The sequence below is a fragment of the Boleophthalmus pectinirostris genome, unplaced genomic scaffold, assembly GCF_026225935.1.
Source record: "Boleophthalmus pectinirostris isolate CB_2022bp ecotype Guang Dong unplaced genomic scaffold, ASM2622593v1 HiC_scaffold_11, whole genome shotgun sequence".
NCBI classification, from domain to species: domain Eukaryota; kingdom Metazoa; phylum Chordata; class Actinopteri; order Gobiiformes; family Gobiidae; genus Boleophthalmus; species Boleophthalmus pectinirostris.
Genome location: NW_026570994.1, coordinates 21633991 through 21653986, shown reverse-complemented (window position 1 = coordinate 21653986; position 19996 = coordinate 21633991). Strand labels below are relative to the sequence as shown.

The window sequence follows — 19996 nt, the reverse complement described above, 5'->3', positions numbered from 1 at the left end:
TCTCCTGCTCGTACTGCAGACGCCCTGTGGGGGGCGCTGCTGCTCACTCTGCTCAAGTGGATCATGTTATAGCAGGGGTGGGCAAACTACGGCCCGGGGGCCATATGCGGCCCTTTAAACCTTTTAATCCGGCCCGCCAAACTGGAATAAATTACAATAATAAACCTTGTTGATGTTTTATTTTTCATGCGTTTCCCAGTAGATGGCGCACTATATAAATATACATTGAGGTGCGGCGTATTATGTTGGCCGCAATGCTTTATGGGAAAGTGTTCTTACAGGAGTTAAAGTATGTGTGAAGTGAGTGAAGTAGTGGTGTTCAAGATATAACTTTGCACTGCTTCCATTTTAAGTTGGTAAAAATTAAAAACGAGAACTTTATAGACGTCGTGTTATGAGACTAAACACACAGAATGTCTTGAGAGTCTTGTTGAATCGCCCGTGACTGTGCAGCGTGGGTTCTGTTTCTTTGTAAAATCTAATTCCTCACAAGTCACTTTCACCTGTGCCGCGCAGTGGAGTGGATCTGTTGGTTTTTGTGTGTTCTGATCTTTCACGGTGATGTCGTAGCGCGTAGTGCACTTCCTACATAAGCCAAAAGAGGAATATAATGCAGCTGAGCTCTTAACGCGTCATGTCTTGTGTTCTGTCCGGCCCTTCAGGCAAATTTTAGGACCCTATGTGGCCCGCGAGCCAAAAAGTTTGCCCACCTCTGCTTTATAATGATAATGTTTAGTTTCAGGCCTAATGTCGTGACCCTTGCAACTTCACTGTCAGAATATACTGACTAGAAAATAATGTATTATTTATGATTGATTGAGTCGTTTTATTTTGAGTTTGTGTTTGTGAGAGAAAAAACATTTACATACTACATATTCAAATAATAAAATAAAATACAGAAAAGCAAATTTCTCAAAAAGGAATTTATGTTGATGAAGCTATAACAGTGAAATGGTCTGGTTGGCAGCACTTTTACCATAATGAGACGAAGAACAAAACACACTCACTTGCATCAGTAGGTCTTTCTTATCTCGTATCTGTCAGCAGCTCCTCCAGACATGAGCCTGGACTGTGACTTTGAAGACAGTTGAAGATTATTTTTCAGTAACTTTTCTACTGCTGTTTGTGCTCACCATCATTTCACCAACATTTCTGTAAGTATTATCAAACTATTCTTTTTTGTTGTAAATTTTGTTTACACTTATTTGCATTTGTAATGCAAATTATATTTAAAATTTTCATTTATTTTAGCTACTAAAATGGATAATTATGAAGATTTATCTCCCGAGATGGAAGAAGTTAAAGTGGCAATACAAAATGGAGATCTTGTTTTGGCAGCAGCCTGTGCAGAAAATGTCTTAGAAAAAAAGAAGAATACAACTCTTGACATTGCCATTACAGGAGAAAGTGGCTCTGGTAAATCAACCTTAGTGAACGCTTTAAGAGGCGTCAGTGACAGAGACGAAGCAGCAGCTCCTGTCGGTGTCGAGGAAACCACAGTGGAACCAAAACAATACAGTTACCCAAACAATCCCAAAATTAGAATCTGGGATCTTCCTGGGATTGGCTCCAGGAAATTTCCTGCGAAAAAGTATCTGAAGAAAGTGGGTTTGAGAAGTTTGATTTCTTCATTATCGTCTCTGACACTCGCTTCAGAGAAAACGACGCCAAACTCGCTCTGGAAATTCAAAAGATGAAGAAAAAGTTTTACTTCATTCGTTCAAAAATCGACAACAATATAAGAGACGCAGAAAGAAGCCAGAGGGAGTTTAACAAAAAACAAACCCTTCAGAAAATCAGAGATGACTGCATTAAAAGTACAGTATCTTTAATTTTTTTATTACATATTGATTACATCATATTTTCATTCTTATAATCTGTGTTCATATTAATTCTGTTTTTAACACTATAATTTTGTTTGTATGCAGATCTTAAAGAGCTGAACATTGAGTCTCAAAGTGTTTCTGGTGTCAAGTCCTGAGCTTCATTTGTACGACTTCCCTTTGTTTTGTGAAACCCTCCAGAAGGACCTGCCCGAGCTCCAAAGAGACGCTCTTCTCTTGGCTCTGCCCAACATCAGCCTGGACATCATCAACAAGAAGAAAAAAGAGTTACATAAAATAATTCTGTTAAAGGCAGCAATGTCTGCAGCAGTGAGCAGCTGTACCAGTCCCTGGTTTCTCTGCTGCAGTTGATGTAGGTCTCATTGTGTCATTTGCTGTAAAATGTCAGAAATCCTTTGGTCTTAGTGCTGCAGCTCTGGAAAATCTCTCACATTTGTCTCGTGTGCCTCTGGAGGACTTAATGAAAGAGTTGAAGTCTCCATTGGCTGCCACACAAATAAGCAAAGAGCTTTATGATCAAGGTGTTAAGCACCTCTGCAGTATACATACTATCACTGGCCCTGGAAGAAGTGAGCAGATTCATCCCTGCAGTTGGCAAACCTGTGGCAATGGGTTTGTCTTTTACCACTACTTACAGAGCTCTGGAATACTTTCTCAACAGTCTGGCTGAAGATGCACAAACTGTTTTCACCAGAACTTTAGGAAAGTGACTTCAACACAGAAAAGCTCTGGAGGAATGAATAAATGTGTGAGTGATTCAATATTACTTCATGTGCTTCTTGAATATTATAATTTCAATTTTATTTTGTAGACTTTGATGTTTTGCCTGATTTTTTTTTTTGTGTTTGTGTAACACGAATTTAGTAAATTAGCAAACTAAATGTATCATGTTCATAATAAACTCATAATAACCTCTCTCATTTTTAAAGTTGCATAATTTCTCTTCTATCTAACTTGCAGTCTGTCAATGTCACGAGGATTTGTGATGTTGTCTATTTTTTTGGTGCAATCTGCCCAGCATAATGTTCAGTTTAATAAATGTTTATTACGTGGTCATTAACATAATCACTCACGGTGCTACTAGTGATGTTTTCTACCGAGCCTCTGGTGTTACTCACGTGGGCGAGTCATCGTCAGGCGCCAAAACAGCCCTGATTTTTCATAGTTTCTGTTGTTTGTCAGCAGAGGTCGCTGTATCGGACCATTGTGGTGATGAAGTTGATCAATTTATGTTCGTACCCTCAGTTATGGCTCCTGGTTTAGTCCTGGTTTAGTCCTGGTTTAGTCCTGGTTTAGGTCTCTGGTTATGTTCTCACCTACAGTCATGAGCTTTGGGTAATGATCGAAAGAACACGATCTTGAATACAAGCTGTATATAATTACAGAACACACCAACGTGGTTTAGTAGCTTTGTGGTGTATGTCTGTTTGGCATGAACTCCATTTGTGTTTCACTGATTATTTCCTGAAGTTCATATTTTATCCTTTTGGCCAAAACTGAGGCAAAGATCTTATAATCTGTATCTAAATATTTGTCAATTTCCTCTTTCAATTGTTTATTCTCAATTTCTTCTTCTTCATTAGGATTTGGACTGAGCAAAACTTCCATTATCAGAATTAGTTCCACAGTTTTGATTTGCTTGATGATCAGTCTGCGGGGGATGATCCGGTGTAACATTTCCAGAATTTGAAATCCTTTTCATGAGAACGAGTTTCTTGAAGGAAAATAATTTCAACATTTTTCTTTTACTAAACATAAAAATTGGTTTTGTTTTGGTATTGTCTCTCAAGCCTCTGACATTTAACACATTTTATTTTATAGAACAAAAAAAATTTTGTTCATTTGTTGTCATCAAGTGTTGGACCTAAGCGCTCATGGACTTTAATGATTTATATATTTAACACTTCTTAAGTTGCATTATCAAAAGAGGTAAAATTTAACTCCTGTTGAGTGAGAAAACACATAAAAACACACACACCCAATGATGCGTATTTGCTTCGGTTCACAGGTCAGTTCAGTTCAGTTCTTCCTGGATTTGATCGCTGTGGTGAAAGTAGTTTTGGTTTTTGTTTCCCTGTTTTTCGTGGCTTTTTATCAAACTCTTACAGCTCCACAGTCTGAACACTGGTGATAAAACACTGTAAACTTTGGCAGCAAACTGGACAATATGACCTGTTTAGTATCACTCACACCATGGTTCATAAAGTTCAGATTTAAGACTGGTTAAACTGGTTTGTGTTAGATTTTACTATTGATCTGAAAACATATAACATCAGTACGATTTGCATGAGTTGAAGTGTTTGTATCACCAGATCCTCCAGACACGAGGAGCTGCCCAGACTGTGAATGTGAGAACAGTTGAAGTTTTCTTTTCATCAACTTCTGTAAGTAATAAAAAATAATATTATAAAATATATTTTATGTGATACCATGTAACACTATTTACAGGTAATTAATATTGTATAATTTATTTTAGCAGCTAACATGGCTAATTCTGAAGATCTTTCTTACGAGATAGAGGAAGTTAAAGTGGCGATGCAAAATGGAGATCTTGTTTTGGCAGCTGCCAAGGCCAAAAATGTCTTAGAAAAAAAGGAGAATACATCTCTTACCATTGCAATCACAGGAGAACGTGGATCTGGTAATTTAACATTAGTGAACACTTTAAGAGGCGTCAGTGATGATGATGAAGCAGCAGCTCCTGTTGGTGAAGTAGAAACAACAAAGGAGCCAACTGAATACAGTTACCCCAACAATCCCAAAATTAGAATCTGGGATCTTCCTGGAATTGGCTCCATTAAATTTCCTGCTGATCAGTATCTGAAGAAAATGCGTTTTGAAAAGTTTGATTTCTTCATTATCGTCTCTGACACTCGCTTCAGAGAAAATGACGCCAAACTCGCTCTGGAAATTCAAAAGATGAAGAAAAAGTTTTACTTCATTTGTGCAAAAATCGACAACAATATAAGAGACGCAGAAAGACGCCAGAAGGACAAAGATCAAACCCTTCAGGAAATCAGAGACAACTGCATTCAAAGTACTTTTTTATTTTCATTTCATAATGATTATATTTACATTCTTATAATGTTGTGTTGTGTTAATGTGTTAATATTTATTCCGTGTTTTTGACTCTATAATTTTATTTCTCTGCAGATCTTAAAGAGCTGAACATTGAGTCTCCAGAGGTTTTCTGGTGTCTGCTCATGAGCTTCATTTGTACGACTTCCCTTTGCTTTGTGAGACCCTCGAGCTGGACCTGCCCGAGCTCCAAAGAGACGCTCTTCTCTTGGCTCTGCCCAACATCAGCCTGGACGTCATCAACAAGAAGAAAAAAGAACTACAAAAATGGATTCTGTTAAAGGCAGTAATGTCTGCTGCAGGAGCAGGTGTTCCATTCCCTGGTTTATCTGGTCTGATCGATGTCGGGATCATTGTGTCATTCACAAAAGAGTGTCAGGATTCCTTTGGTCTTAGCCCTGCAGCACTACAAAACCTCTCATGTTTGTCTGATGTGCCTCTGGAGGAGTTATTGAAAGAGTTGAAATCTCCATTGGCTGGAAAACAAGTAACCAAAGACCTTGTGATAAAGGTGCTAACCTCCTCTGCAGTAAAAATAACATCAACAACAGTAGAAGAAAGTGATCAGATGGATCCCATTTGTTGGCTCAGCAGTAGCAGTGGGTTTGTCTTACACAACAACACTCAAAGCTCTGAACTACATTCTCAACACTGTCTGAGGACACTGTGGGCTTCTACCCTGTGTTTTTAAAGTTTCATTCATATGTTAATACGCCCTGTAATTTGCCCTGTTACATGCTGTGTATGTTTTTGGACTTTGGAGTGTCAATGGTGAATGTATATGGGACAGATAAGGGGTGTATCTCCAACCTTTAGCATCTGCCAGTCTGTTATGGGACACGTGTTGGGACAAAGTGCTGTGTATGTTTCCATGAAGATGTTAACTCAACAGTTATGCTGGTATAAAAGGCACCCAGTTTTTCTGTGCATCAGTGGGGGAACGCCGACCGCGTTGTCGAGGGACGACCGACGCACAGAGAGACGCCGTGTAGGCAAAATCATGCTGAATCAACTTGAATCTTGAGACCTGAATCTGCCTGAACTTAATAAAGAGACATGTATGAGAACTGATCTAACTCTCCAAGTCTCTTTCTTAAGATCCTCTGTTTAGGCTGCCTCCAGGAGAAGCTGACAACGCACAAACTGTTTTCACCAGAGCCTTAAGAGAGTGACTGCAACACAGAAAGTCTCTGAATAAATAAATAAATGTGTGATTTTATATATTTAATGTGCTTTTTGATTATAAGAATTTCTGTTTTATTTTGTAGATTGTTAAATTGCATTTGCATTTTTTTGTGTTTAATATCCTTAAATGTAACATGAATGACTGTGTGATTTCATTTCTGTTAAAGAAGCAGTGATAAACAAAGATAATTATCTTATAAAACAGTGGACTCAGTGTAACATGTTCATGACAAACTCATCAGACTCTGAAGTCTTTATTCATTTTTTGTCTAAACTACAATAAACATCTAATAAGAACTTTTCAGGTTTTTCAGTTCAGTGTTTGTGGTTCAATGTTTTTCAGTTAGATCTTGAACACTCATATTGATAACAGCTCCTGAAAGTGTTTTGTTTAAATCCCTTTTGTAATGGGCCTATTTTTTCTTGAGTTTTCAGACAATCTTAAAAAAATGTTTTGGTAGTGTTTGCAAACACAGTGTCACTGATGTCGCTGTAAAATTGCAAAAAGTTGTCCATCACAACTTTAGATTTAATAGGCTAAATGTTTTTTTGTTTAGTTTTTTTTACATACAGGCTAGAACAGGGGCGGGCAAACTTTTTGGCTCGGGGGCCACATAGGGTTCTAAAATTTGACTGACGGGCCGGACAGAAGACGGAACATGACGTGTTCAGAGCCCGGCTCCATTGCACTCGTATTTACCCTCATGTAGGACGCGCTGCAACTTTCAGACATGTAAGTTCCAGAACTCATGAAAAGTGAAATGAGGTCTGCCCCACTGCACAACAAAGGCAAACATGTGTCCCGAGCACTAAGACTGAGCGCATAGACATTATACAGACTTCAAGACTTTCTATTACAGTGAATATGGGTTTTATGACTTCGTTTTACACAGTTTTTTTACATGGAAGTGGAAACAGTGCAGCCTTATGTCTTGAACACTTCTACCTCATTCATGGTCCGAATACATCGCCCGAAATGACTCCTGTCAATACTTTCCCATAAAGCATTGCGGCCAACAGAAGACGCCGCACCTCAATGCGCCATCTACCGGGAAACGCCGGAAATGCAAGAAAGATAAAACAGCAGTAAGGTTTATTTATTATAATTTGGTCAAGTTCTGTGGGTCAGTTTGAACGGCTGCATAAGGTCACCGGGCACTAAATAACTGGATACAGTATTGCTGCTTGTTTCTGCCTCCAGTTGACGTAGTGACTCACTGGAACTTCAGCAGAAAAAATCCCATGGGCCGAAACAAGATTTTTCTCATAGAGGCAATGTGATCACAAACTGCTCGTGTTCGTCTGACATCACCTACAGCTTTCAAACATATCGGATTTGTTGGCGATTTTTACCTATTTTTAGATCATAAACTTTTTCTCGCTCAAAATCCTTCAGTTGTCTTAAAAAAACGCTTTATATTCGTTAGCTCCGGCTCCGCTCTAGCTCCTCTCGCTCTGATTGGTCAAAACGATCACGTGATACACGAGCCCGCGCTCCGTGCGTGTGGTCGCATTCGCGTGTGCCTGTGGAGAAAAGAGCACTACTGCGCATGCTCGGTCGGCCCGCAACCTAGCCATGCTGGCTAATCTGATCATCATTGAGCCGTGGCCTGGAACCTGGGGACTGGACTTCTCTGCAAACAGACTGACTGACTCACATATTAGGAAGCATTGATATAGTGACTGAATTATTGAGATTTAATTTGTACACCCTTTGTCCTTAATTAGTGCAATCTTATGTCTTGAACACTTGTACCTCATTCATGGTCCGAATACGCCGCCTGAAAATGACTCCTGTCAGTACTTTCCCATAAAGCATTGCGGCCAACAGAAGCCCCCGCACCTCAATGTATATATAGTGCGCCGTCTACTGGGAAACGCCGGAAATGCAGGAAAAATAAAACATTAACAAGGTTTATTATTATTTATTCAAGTTCGGCGGGCCGGATTAAAAGGTTTAAAGGGCCGCATATGGCCCCCGGGCCGTAGTTTGCCCATCCCATCCCTGGGCTAGAATATAAACTAATTTCAGAGCTACAGTTCACAGTCTATTCAAACCAGAGCTACACGTGGTAATGTTTTTAATGAGTCTCTGATTTGACTCATGTGTGTCCAGTGGTTTTTAGTGTCCAAAACAGCAGGTATCTTTTGTTCACAGAAGATAATTTACTTATTTTCTAAGGGAACTTTAGGGCCTCTGCATTAATGCAGCATTACAATGAAGCATTTTGTTTCTGTGAATCAAAATACTTGTTTAATCAAACAGCAAAGGACGGTTTAAATACATGTAATATATATTATATTTTAATTTTTTTTAAACAACACAAATATTTAAATAAGACATTGTAATCTGAACTCTAACCTCGATTTCATTCATACACAAAATGTCAAACTTTAACAGATTAAAATAATAAAACAAAACAAACCCAACGTATGATTTAAAACGACAGCAGCCACTTAAATCACATATAAGTGTTTTTGTTTCATTCATTGTAATATTCCCTTTACATTCACCTGCAACATTTATAATCTTCCATAAAGTGTGAGGCACCAGCAGGGGGCAGTAAAGTTTAATCTGTACAATCAGCACATGTCACTGTTTATGGACCAATGTATAAAACATTTAACACCAGGACTAAATGTTTTGGGTTTTGGACATTCTGTCTCAGTATTGCGAGAGAGGGACAGTGCCTTGGTGGACGTCTTTGTTTGTTTCATAGTTTTATGGCTTTTAGTTGGAGTGTTTTCAAATACACAACTATAAAATGTATAAAAGTAATAGAAGTTAAACCTTCAGCAAATCTCCTGCTCGTACTGCAGACGCCCTGTGGGGGGCGCTGCTGCTCACTCTGCTCAAGTGGATCATGTTACAGAGTTGTTATTTTCTGAAACTGTCATAATGTTGATCCAAAAACATTTCTAGAGTTGTGATCATTATTTTTATTTTTGTCACACCCACAGTGATAAATAAAAGTTAGAAAATGTCCCCACCAAATATTTTGTGTCTGTGTTGGATTTGATCTCTGTGGTCAAAGTAGTTTTAGTTTCTGTCTCTGTTTTACATGGCAATTTTAATACAACCTTACAACACCACAGATAAAATACTATAAATGTTCTTCTGTTGGCAGTAAACTGTTTAATACAGCCTGACACACCATAGTTCATAAAGTTCAAGTGTTCAGATGTAAGACTGGTCACTGGTTTGTTTTAGATTTGACTGTTAATCTGAAAACATTTTGTTGTTGTTTGCCCATTGTTGGCCACATTTCAAAATGACCATATAAGGTCAGTGCGACACACCCACTTGTACGAGTTGAAGTGTTTGTATCACCAGATCCTCCAGACACGAGGAGCTGCCCAGACTGTGAATGTGAGAACAGTTCAAGTTTTCATTAACTTTTCTACAGTTTCCTGTTTCTGCTCATCACCACGTGTTAAGCTGAACGACATTTCTGTAAGTAATAAAATAAATGTTATAAAATATACTCTTTATGTGTTGTGATGTGTAATACTATTTTTACATGAAATTAAAATCTTCACATTTATTTTAGCAGCTAACATGGATAATTGTGATGATTTATCTCCAGAGATGGAACAAGTTCAAGTGGCGATGCAAAATGGAGATCTTGTTTTGGCAACTGTCAAGGCCAAAAATGTCTTAGAAAAAAAGAAGAATACATCCATTACCATTGCAATCACAGGAGAACGTGGCTCTGGTAAATCAACCTTAGTGAACGCTTTAAGAGGCGTCAGTGATGATGATGAAGCAGCAGCTCCTGTCGGTGTCGAGGAAACAACACTGGAGCCAAAACAATACAGTTACCGCAACAATCCCAATATTACAATCTGGGATCTTCCTGGAATTGGCTCTAGTCATTATCCTGCTGATCAGTATCTGAAGGAAAGTGGGTTTTGAGAGGTTTGATTTCTTCATTATCGTCTCTGACTCTCGCTTCAGAGAAAATGATGCCAAACTCGCTCTGGAAATTCAAAAGATGAAGAAAAAGTTTTACTTCATTCGTTCAAAAATCGACAACAATATTAGAGCTGCAGAAAGACGCAAGAAGGACAAAGATCAAACCCTTCAGGAAATCAGACAAGACTGCATTAAAAGTACTGCACTTTTTATTTTCATTCATTGTGTTAATGTTTTAATATTCATTCTGTGTTTTTGACATTACAGTTTTGTCTCTGCAGATCTTAAAGAGCTGAACATTCAGTCTCCAAAGGTTTTTCTGGTGTCTGCTCCTGAGCTTCATTTGTACGACTTCCATTTTCTTTGTGAGACCCTCGAGCTGGACCTGCCCGAGCTCCAAAGAGACGCTCTTCTCTTGGCTCTGCTCAACATCAGTTTGAACATCATCACCAAGAAGAAAAATAACATACATACATTTATTGTGTTCACAGGCAGCAGTGTCTGCCATAGGGGCAGGTGTATCAGTCCCTGGTTTATCTGCTGTGATCGATGTCGCTCTCATTGTGTCATTCACTTCATCCTGTAAAAAATCCTTTGGTCTTAGTGATGAGGCTCTGCAGAATCTCTCATACTTGTCTGATGTGCCTCTGGAGGAGCTTAAAGAAAAGTTGAAATCTGCACAAGTCTGGAAAAAAATTATCCAAGAAGTTGTGGTCAAGGTGTTAAGCACCTCAGCATCATACATAACATCAACAGTAGTAGTAGAAGAAGTGAGCAGGTGGATCCCTGCAGTTGGCAAAGTATTTGTTATGGGTGTGTTTTTTACCACAACTTACAGAGTTCTGAAGTACATTCTCAACAGTGTCGCTGAGGATACACAAACTGTTTTCACCAGAGCCCTGGAAAAGTGACTCAAATAAATGTGTGTTTGAATCAATATTTCTTCATGTGCTTTTTTATTGTTATTTTTCAGAATGATCATAGACGATGTTATATTTGATAGTTTGTGTTTAATTTCCTGAAACGTAACATGAATTAACATATGACTTCATATCTATAGATGCAATAATAAATAATTAAACTGAATCCAACATCGGCCTGATCGTAATCTGAATTCTTTATTAGTTTGGTGAATCTGTGTGTGTATTATTGGATGTCTTATTATAATAATGATACAAGAGGAACCCTTCTTGATTTTTAAAGGTTCTTAGTTTCCTTGTGTAGTTTTCACTTAATCTACATTCAGGCATTTTAAAGGGGCTCGATGTAGGATTCTCTGTAAAAAATAACTGTTTTTCAAACCCATTACTGTATCTGCTCTAACCTGATGCCAAGAGTGAAAATGCAGCTGCCACGTTTACCACACAGCTGCCTCTAAAACTCTGTATCAGGAGTGTAAACTCCATTCAGAGTCTCACAGTTTCCCCTGGTGGGGGTCAGGTTGTATAACCTCTTGTGGCTGTTAAAATTAATCTTCTGTCTGCTGCGCTGAATCCCCATGCACATGTATCGCTTTGGGTGCATCATTTGCCCAACTTTTTGAAACATTTTTGAAAATCAATCTGTACCTAGTATCAATATTTTACACTTGCCAAAGTAAAGTTCTGTGAGAAATTTCATGAAATTCTATTGATGTTTACTGGGTCCACCAAGCCTCTGAAGTTTAGTGTCTGCAGAAACCTTAAATCTGAGCTGAAACATCAGTTTTTCTTTAATAACATCCTTATTCTTTCTGGGAACTTGGGTTTACCAAACCCTGAGCCGTACCTGTCATTGGGACGCTATCTCTCTGATCACTACAGAAAGAACAAACTTTATGTCTCTCATTTCATCTTTGGCCTTTGTTTATACTGGATAATTATGAAAAAAAAATCTTGACAAAATTGTCATTTCATAGAAAGTTATGTAAATAAATATATAAAATTGGTACCAAAAGATGCACAATAGCAACATTTATATTCAACTTTCTTTGACACCATGGCCCTGAATGGATTATTTTTAAAGTTATTTGAACTAATTAAACTATTTAAACTGATTTTCTTTTATTTGGTATTGTCACATTTTAAAATTGGCTACAAGTTGAATTTATGAAATTGGGACAAATGATGTATTCTAGTATCCCTTCATCCCTTCTTCTCATTCTCTTGCTTCTAGTACATCAAGAAACACACAGTTTCTAATATTCTTCTCCTTATATCAGGCAATTTCTCACTTTCTCATGGTATTTCTGCCCATGACAGTTCATGTGTCTGTTCCATCTCTCTGTGTCATACAGAGATGCTCTCGCCATCTCGCCTCTAACTCCTGCTCATGTTCATGCTGTGTCTGCTGGCTCACATCATTCTACAGCAGCTCTCATGTCTCACTGGCTCACACTTTCTCCACATTTGTTGTCTTTAATTGTTTATATCGTGTCATTATCGCTTCCTTGGCTCTTTATCTACCATGCTAGTGCTGCTCTTGCTAATTATACTAATTTAATGTCCCCTCACCTCTCCATCCCTCATATCACATCCTCTCTGTGGTACAAGCTGCTGCCAGTGAACACACCTCCACCACACACCTCATCCCATTCCACCATCTCTCTTATTCATCCTTCATCCCTCCATCCATTATTACCTGGTCCCCGAAGGTTTGACCAGGTTTTGTATTCACCCTGTGTGTGTGTGTGTGTGTGTGTGTGTGTGTGTGTGTGTGTGTGTGTGTGTGTGTGTGTGTGTGTGTGTGTGTGTGTGTGTGTGTGTGTGTGTGTGTGTGTGTGTGTGTGTGTGGTGTGTGTGTGTGTGTGTGTGTGTGTGTGTGTGTGTGCGTATGTGTGTGTGTGTGTGTGTGTGTGTGTGTGTGTGTCGGGGTGTGTTTGTGTGTGTGTGTGTGTCTGTCCACCCACGATAATTCTGACATTTATGGACCGATTGTCACCAAATTTGGTTTGTGGGTCAAGCCCCTGTGCCCGATGACACAAAAAAAGTTGTGATCTGAGGTCATTTGAGGTCACACGGGTCAATTAAAGGTCAGGCCATTATAAAGGATCGGCAATTTCAGCAGTTTCTGAACCATCTGCGGCCTAAAATATTCACCCAATCATCACACAAGTTGGAATATGTATGTACACATGTACATGTACATGTGTATGTACATGTACATGTACATGTACATGTACATGTACTACACATGTACATGTACACATGTACATGTACATGTACATGTGTATGTACATGTACATGTACATGTACATACACATGTACATGTACATACACATACATATGTACAGGAATCAAAACTGAACCTGTCACTCCATCCATACATCACAAACATACAATACAATACATGGGGAAGACTGTGTGGACCGGACTGGAAGACAGGGAGCAGACAGGAATAAACACACATAGAAGAAGGAGAAAAAAAAAAGAACAGCCCCAGACCATCCGACATCAGCACATAGTCCAAACACAGTATAAACATTTCAAAGGACTAGCATCTGGGGAGGGGAGGGGGGTGGAGTTCACCCAGTGTATCCAGATCCACAACCAGTCGGCGCTGGATGCAACAGTTCAGTTGATGCGATTGGCTGTTTAAAAAAACACATTTGTGCATTGATCACTGTCAGGAATGTGTCAACAGGGCAGTGATAAATATGTACAGTGTCTGTAAATGCAGGTTCATCAGTTTACAAAGAAATGTCACTTCACTGACATTTGTGAATCATGTAACTTTTTCTTTTGAGTCGAGAAATACTTTTATGAATGTTGTTGAATATGTTTGTAAATCATGAATTATATCTGTGAATGTCGTTATATTTGTTTCTGGAGCAGGAAATGTATTTGTGAATGGCGTGATATTTATCTGATAATAAAGACACGAACCTGACTCCATAGAATTAGTTCCATGATTTTGATCTTCTTTATGATCCGTCTGCGGGACATGACCCTGTGGAAGTTGTTTTATATATTGTAAACATTTAATGGAGATTAACCATAAATCAATCCTAGAGTCTGGTTTGATTTACCAGGACAGAAATAATGTTTTCCTCATTAAACTTTCCAGAATTTGAAATCCTTTTCAAGAAAATGAGTTTCTTGTAGGAAAATAATTTAGTCATTTTTCTTTTACTAAACATAAAAATAGTTTTTCTTTTGGTGTTTTCTCTCAAGCCTCTGACATTTAACACTTTAAATTTTATTGAACAAAAAATGATGTTCATTTGTTGTCAAGTGCTGAACCTGAGCACTTATAGACTTTAACACTTCTTCAGTTGAATTATTAAAAGAGGCTAAATTTAACTCCTGTTGAGTGAGAAAACACAGACATAGAAAAACACACCGAATGAAGTATTTGCTTCAGTTCACACTTCTCAGTTCTTCCTGGATTTTATTGCTGTGGTGAAAGTAGTTTTGGTTTCTGTCTCCCTGTTTTTTCATGGCAATTTAACACACTCTTACATCACCACAGTCTGAACACTGGTGATAAAACACTGTAAATATTCTTCTGTTGGTAACAAACTACAACATGGCCTGTTCATCACTCACACCATAAGAGAAAGTTCAACAAAACTGATCAAACTGGTTTGTGTTAGATTTTACTGTTAATCTGAAAACATTTTGTTGTTTGTCCATTGAAGCATCACATTTCAAAATGACCATATAAGGTCAGTGCGACACACCCACTTGTATAAGTTGAGATGTTGTATCACCAGATCCTCCAGACACGAGGAGCTGCCCAGACTGTGAATGTGAGAACAGTTGAAGTTTTCTTTTCAACAACTTTTCTACAGTTTCCTGTTTCTGCTCATCACCACTTTTGTTTACGCTGAACAACATTTATGTAAGTAATAAAAAATAATATTATAAAATATATTTTATGTGTTGTGATACTATGTAAAACTATTTACATGAAATTAAAATCTTATCATTTATTTTAGCAGCTAACATGGCTAGTTCTGAAGATCTCTCTTGGGAGATAGAAGAAGTTAAAAAGGCGATGCAAAATGGAGATCTTGTTTTGGCAGCTGCCAAGGCCAAAAATGTCTTAGAAAAAAAGGAGAACATAACCATTACCATTGCAATCACAGGAGAAACTGGCTCTGGTAAATCAACATTAGTGAACGCTTTAAGAGGCGTCAGTGATGATGATGAAGCAGCAGCTCCTGTTGGTGAAGTAGAAACAACAATGGAGCCAAAACAATACAGTTACCCCAACAATCCCAAAATTACAATCTGGGATCTTCCTGGAATTGGCACCAGTAAATTTCCTGCTGATCAGTATCTGAAGAAAATGGGTTTTGAGAGGTTTGATTTCTTCATTATCGTCTCTGACACTCGCTTCAGAGAAAATGACGCCAAACTCGCTCTGGAAATTCAAAAGATGAAGAAAAAGTTTTACTTCATTCGTTCAAAAATCGACAACAATATTAGAGATGCAGAAAGACGCAAGAAGAACAAAGATCAAACCCTTCAGGAAATCAGACAAGACTGCATTAAAAGTACTTTTTTTATTTTCATTTCATAATGATTATATTTACATTCTTATAATGTTGTTTTGTGTTAATGTTTTAATATTTATTCTGTGTTTTTGACTCTATAATTTTATTTCTCTGCAGATCTTAAAGAGCTGAACATTGAGTCTCCAGAGGTTTTTCTGGTGTCTGCTCCTGAGCTTCATTTGTACGACTTCCCTTTGCTTTGTGAGACCCTCGAGAAGAACCTGCCCGAGCTCCAAAGAGACGCTCTTCTCTTGGCTCTGCCCAACATCAGCCTGGACGTCATCGAAAAGAAGAAAGAAAGAACTACAAAAATGGATTCTGTTAAATGCAGTAATGTCTGCTGCAGGAGCAGCTGTACCAATCCCTGGTTTATCTGCTGCGGTCGATGTCACGATCATTATGTCATTCACAAAAGAGTGTCAGGAATTCTTTTGGTCTTAGTGTTGCTGCACTACAAAACCTCTCACGTTTGTCTGGTGTGCCTCTGGAGGAGTTAATGGAAGGGTTGAAATCTCCATTGGCTGGAAAACAAATAACCACAGAGCTTATAATCAGGTTCTTAACCTCCTCTGCAGTATACATATTATCAACAGCAGCAGAAGAAGTGATCAGATTCATCCCATTTGTTGGCACAGCAGTAGCAATGGGTTTGTCTTACACAACAACACTCAAAGTTCTGAAATACATTCTCAACACTCTGTCTGAGGATGCACAAACTGTTTTCACCAGAGCCTTAAGAGAGTGACTGCAACACAGAAAGTCTCTGGAATAAATAAATAAATGTGTGTGATTTAATATTACTTACAGTTCTTTTTATTATAAGAATTTCTATTTTATTTTGTAGACTTTGCATTTGATTTAGATTTTATATCCTGAAATGTAACATGAATGACTGTGTGATTTCATTTCTGTTAAAGAAGCAGTGATAAACAAACATAATTATCTTATAAAACAGTGGACTCAGTGTAACATGTTCATGATAAACTCATCAGACTCTCAAGTCTTTGTTTTCTGTCTAAACAACAATAAACACATAATAAGAACTTTTCAGGTTTTTCAGTTCAATGTTTGTGGCGCTTCACAGAATCAGTTTTTCAGTTTCAAATCATGAACACTCGTACTGATAACAGCTCCTGAAAATGTTTGGTTTAAATCCCTTTTGTAATGGGTGTATTTTTTTATATATAGTTTTCAGACAAAACTCTAAAACTTAAAAAAATGTTTTGACAGTGTTTGCAAATGCAATATCACTGATGTCACTGCAAAATATCAATTGTCCATCACAACATTAGATTTAATAGGTTAAATGTTTTGTTTTTTTTACATACAGGCTAGAATATAAACTAAGTTTCAGAGCTACTATTCTCTGTCTATTCAAACCAGAGCTACAGGTGGTAATGTTTTTAATGAGTCTCTGATTTGACTCGTGTGTCCAGTGGTTTTTAGTGTCTAAAACAACATGTATCTCATTGTGTATTAAAAATAAAATCTCTTGTTGGCACATGATCATTTGCTTATTTTTAACCCAACATTACACTGAAGCATTTTTATTTTATTTTTTTGAATCAAAATTATGGTATCAAAATGAGTATTATAATTATAATATTACCTTTACAATCAAGTTATTTGTTTCTTTTTCAGTTACAAGTAACTTAGAAACTTATCACCTTCCTACAATTTTATTTAGAATCACAGAAGTGGAGTGACTTATTTAATCCTGTTCAAACAGCAAAGGACGGTTTAATACATGTAATATATTCAATTTATTTTTTTAAACAACAAAATATATAAATAGGTCTAAACCAGGTCGAAAGCTCTTCTCTTGGCTCTGCCCAACATCAGCCTGGACATCATCAACAAGAAGAAAAAAAAGTTGCTTAAAATAATTTTGTTAAAGGCAGTAATGTCTGCAGCAGGAGCAGGTGGACCAGTCCCTGGTTTCTCTGTTGGGGTCGATATCACTCTGATTGTGTCATTCACTGTACAGTGTCAGAATTCTACTGGTCTTAGTGATGCTGCGCTGGTAAATCTCTCATGCTTGTCTGGTGTCCCTCTGGAGGAACTTAAAAAAGAGTTGAAGTCTCCACTGGCTGGAGCAAAGATCTCCAATGAGTTTATGATCAAGGTGTTAAGCACCTCTGCAGTATACATAACATCAATGGCTCTAGAAGAAGTGACCAAATTAATCCCATTTGTTGGCACAGCAGTAGCAATGAGTGTGTCTTTTGCCACAACTTACAGAGCTCTGAAGTACATTCTTAACACTCTGGCTGACGACGCACAAACTGTTTTCACCAGAACTTTAGGAAAGTGACTTCAACACAAAAAGGCTCTGGATAAATGAATAAATGTGTGTGATTCAATATTATTCCATGTGCTTTTTATTTTATTTTGCAAACTGTTATGTTGTACCTTATGCTTTTTTTTATTTCCTGAAATGTAACACAGTGACTGTGTGATTTCATATTTTTTTTATAAAAGCAATGATTAATGAGCTTGTAAAAGTGTGTGGTAAATGTAACATGTTCATTACAAACTCATCATACTCTTCATGGTTCTTTTTATGTGATGATTCATGACCTTTGACCTGACTAGTGCTGTCACTTTAATGTTCCTGTCTCATGTTTGAAAGGCTGAGCTCACATAAAGAAAAACAGAACTTGTCACTCAAAGTTTTGGAGTCAGGATGAGGAGTCAAATGTTTGGGGAGTTCCCTTTTTATTTTAATTTGAGTACATTACTAATGAAATAAGGTATACAACTACAGGATTACTAATACACTACTACATGAAAACTTAGTCAGTACAGGTAAGAAGTCATCATGGATTTACATTACACACCATGAAGTGAAAAGACAAATCAGATAAAGGTCAGTGAAACTACTCAAGGTTTAAACCAACCGAGAGGACAATCCTGTGTGTGCAAAAAGGAGCAAAAGGAGAGAAAAACAAATGGAGGGGGGAACACACACATTCAGAAACACACACTCAGGCTGAAATCAACAAAACCCCAGAAAAACACAGGACATGTGCGCCCTCTATAGGAATGGTGGTGTAATTACAATACACTAAAACTTGCTCACACAACAAAAGTCAAATTTATTGTTTCATATAAATTCTTAGGGGCCACTGTCGCACACAGTTTACCCCCCCAGTGTGTCCACCAGTGGTTAGAGCTGGATTGAAATCAGAAATCAAAAATTCTATCAGAGATTAAACTCAAGAACTCACTGAATTACAACAAAAATCTGAAGTTCAAAAATCATTTCAGAAGCATATGTAGACATCACACTGTTTTTTGTGTGCGCTCTTGTGGTGATTTATAAGACTGAAGGTTGAGTAACCTTCCTTGGGTTCATATGATATTTGTGAAGTCATGACCTACAAATGACTTTTTTGAGCTAAACACAAGATGTGTATTAATCTATAGTATCTTTTACAGTTAGATTATTCCATTAGAAATATCAGTGGAGCTGAGCAGTGTCAGTCGGCTCCTGCTTCCAGAAGTACATTTTTCATCAATTGTTCTCATAGACTTAGGGGGGAAAAAAGAAGAGAATATTAAAAGTTTGAAAGCTCAGGGCTGTTGAGCTACATGACCACAAGGCCAATAATTGATTTAAAATATTTAATATTTAAAACATTTGACCAAATCTTGTATTTAAATATACTATGTGGCCTTAAATAACCTCTGGTTAGTCTCAGTGATGGCTTTGAACACTTCATATTTAAATTATTTGAAAAGTTTATGAGAAAAATTTATGGAGAATTTACTTCCAGAACCAGAATCGACTGTGAAGTGGGCGGGACTGTCGAGCTCCATCTGCTGTCTGAGTTTAGGTATATCATGGGTGTTCATTTAAAAATGTTTAAATAAGTAGGTTGCCATTACAAGGGCAGAACTAGGGTTTCAGATTTTTCCAGAAAATGACATGAATCAAATCCCAGGACAAGATGATTCATTTCCCTGAAATACCGAGAAATTTTGGTTCATTTTTTGGAGCCCAATTAAGCCTTATGTACCGTATTTTTCAGACTATAAGTCGCACCAGCCAAAAAATGCATAATGGAGAAGAAAAAAAACATATATAAGTCGCACTTTTTGGGGGAGATTTATTTGATAAAATGAGAGAGCAGGAGCAGACATTTCCTGTTGAAAGTCAAGTTGTAGTAAAAACAACAGAAGAGAAAACAACAGACTGTTAACGTCACATATGAACAGTTCTTCAGATAAACTATAACATAAACAACAGAACAGAACAAGTTTAACCAAACTCTCCATCTCACTCCAAATCACTAAATCCATTCAATTCTTCATCCTCGGTGTCACTTCTGAACAACTCGGCCTCGACCTCCGGAGGTAAACAGAGCGACACAAACTCTTCTGTGTCGCTGTCGTCAGACTCAGCATCAGTTCCAGTTAGAATTATTCGAGTCTTTCTGAATCCCGACAGGATGGTTTCAGTGTCACTGAAGTTCAGACTTTGTCGATTCA

The 19996-nt window shown here is 37.7% G+C and overlaps 4 protein-coding genes and 1 pseudogene across 4 annotated transcripts in view; all 5 read left to right on the top strand.

Annotated features, from left to right (window-relative positions):
* Positions 1-127, top strand: part of LOC110163261 (carboxypeptidase O-like) — a 16111-nt gene extending 15984 nt beyond the window's left edge. Inside the window, exon 9 of the mRNA XM_020928185.2 lies at positions 1-127. This exon is cut by the window's left edge and continues 191 nt beyond it. Coding sequence (XP_020783844.2) covers positions 1-72 — 72 coding nt within the window. The 3' untranslated portion in view covers positions 73-127.
* Positions 128-1047: 920 nt separating this feature from the next.
* LOC129412106 (interferon-inducible GTPase 5-like) lies at positions 1048-2665 on the top strand (annotated as a pseudogene).
* Positions 2666-4156: 1491 nt separating this feature from the next.
* LOC110153123 (interferon-inducible GTPase 5-like) lies at positions 4157-6086 on the top strand. Its single transcript, XM_020916997.2, is given in 5 exon segments — positions 4157-4228; positions 4321-4881; positions 4998-5027; positions 5030-5409; positions 6021-6086. Coding segments are annotated over 4 exon segments (1029 nt in total). The 5' UTR covers positions 4157-4228; positions 4321-4328.
* A 3363-nt stretch (positions 6087-9449) lies between these two features.
* Positions 9450-11109, top strand: LOC110153124 (interferon-inducible GTPase 5-like). The gene is given in 4 exon segments (XM_055164982.1): positions 9450-9561; positions 9659-10005; positions 10007-10220; positions 10305-11109. Coding segments are annotated over 3 exon segments (858 nt in total). The 5' UTR covers positions 9450-9561; positions 9659-9666; the 3' UTR covers positions 10610-11109.
* A 3621-nt stretch (positions 11110-14730) lies between these two features.
* On the top strand, positions 14731-16249 carry LOC110153125 (interferon-inducible GTPase 5-like). The gene is given in 5 exon segments (XM_020916999.2): positions 14731-14844; positions 14942-15502; positions 15620-15801; positions 15803-15919; positions 15921-16249. Coding segments are annotated over 4 exon segments (1179 nt in total). The 5' UTR covers positions 14731-14844; positions 14942-14949; the 3' UTR covers positions 16248-16249.
* Positions 16250-19996: the final 3747 nt, after the last annotated feature.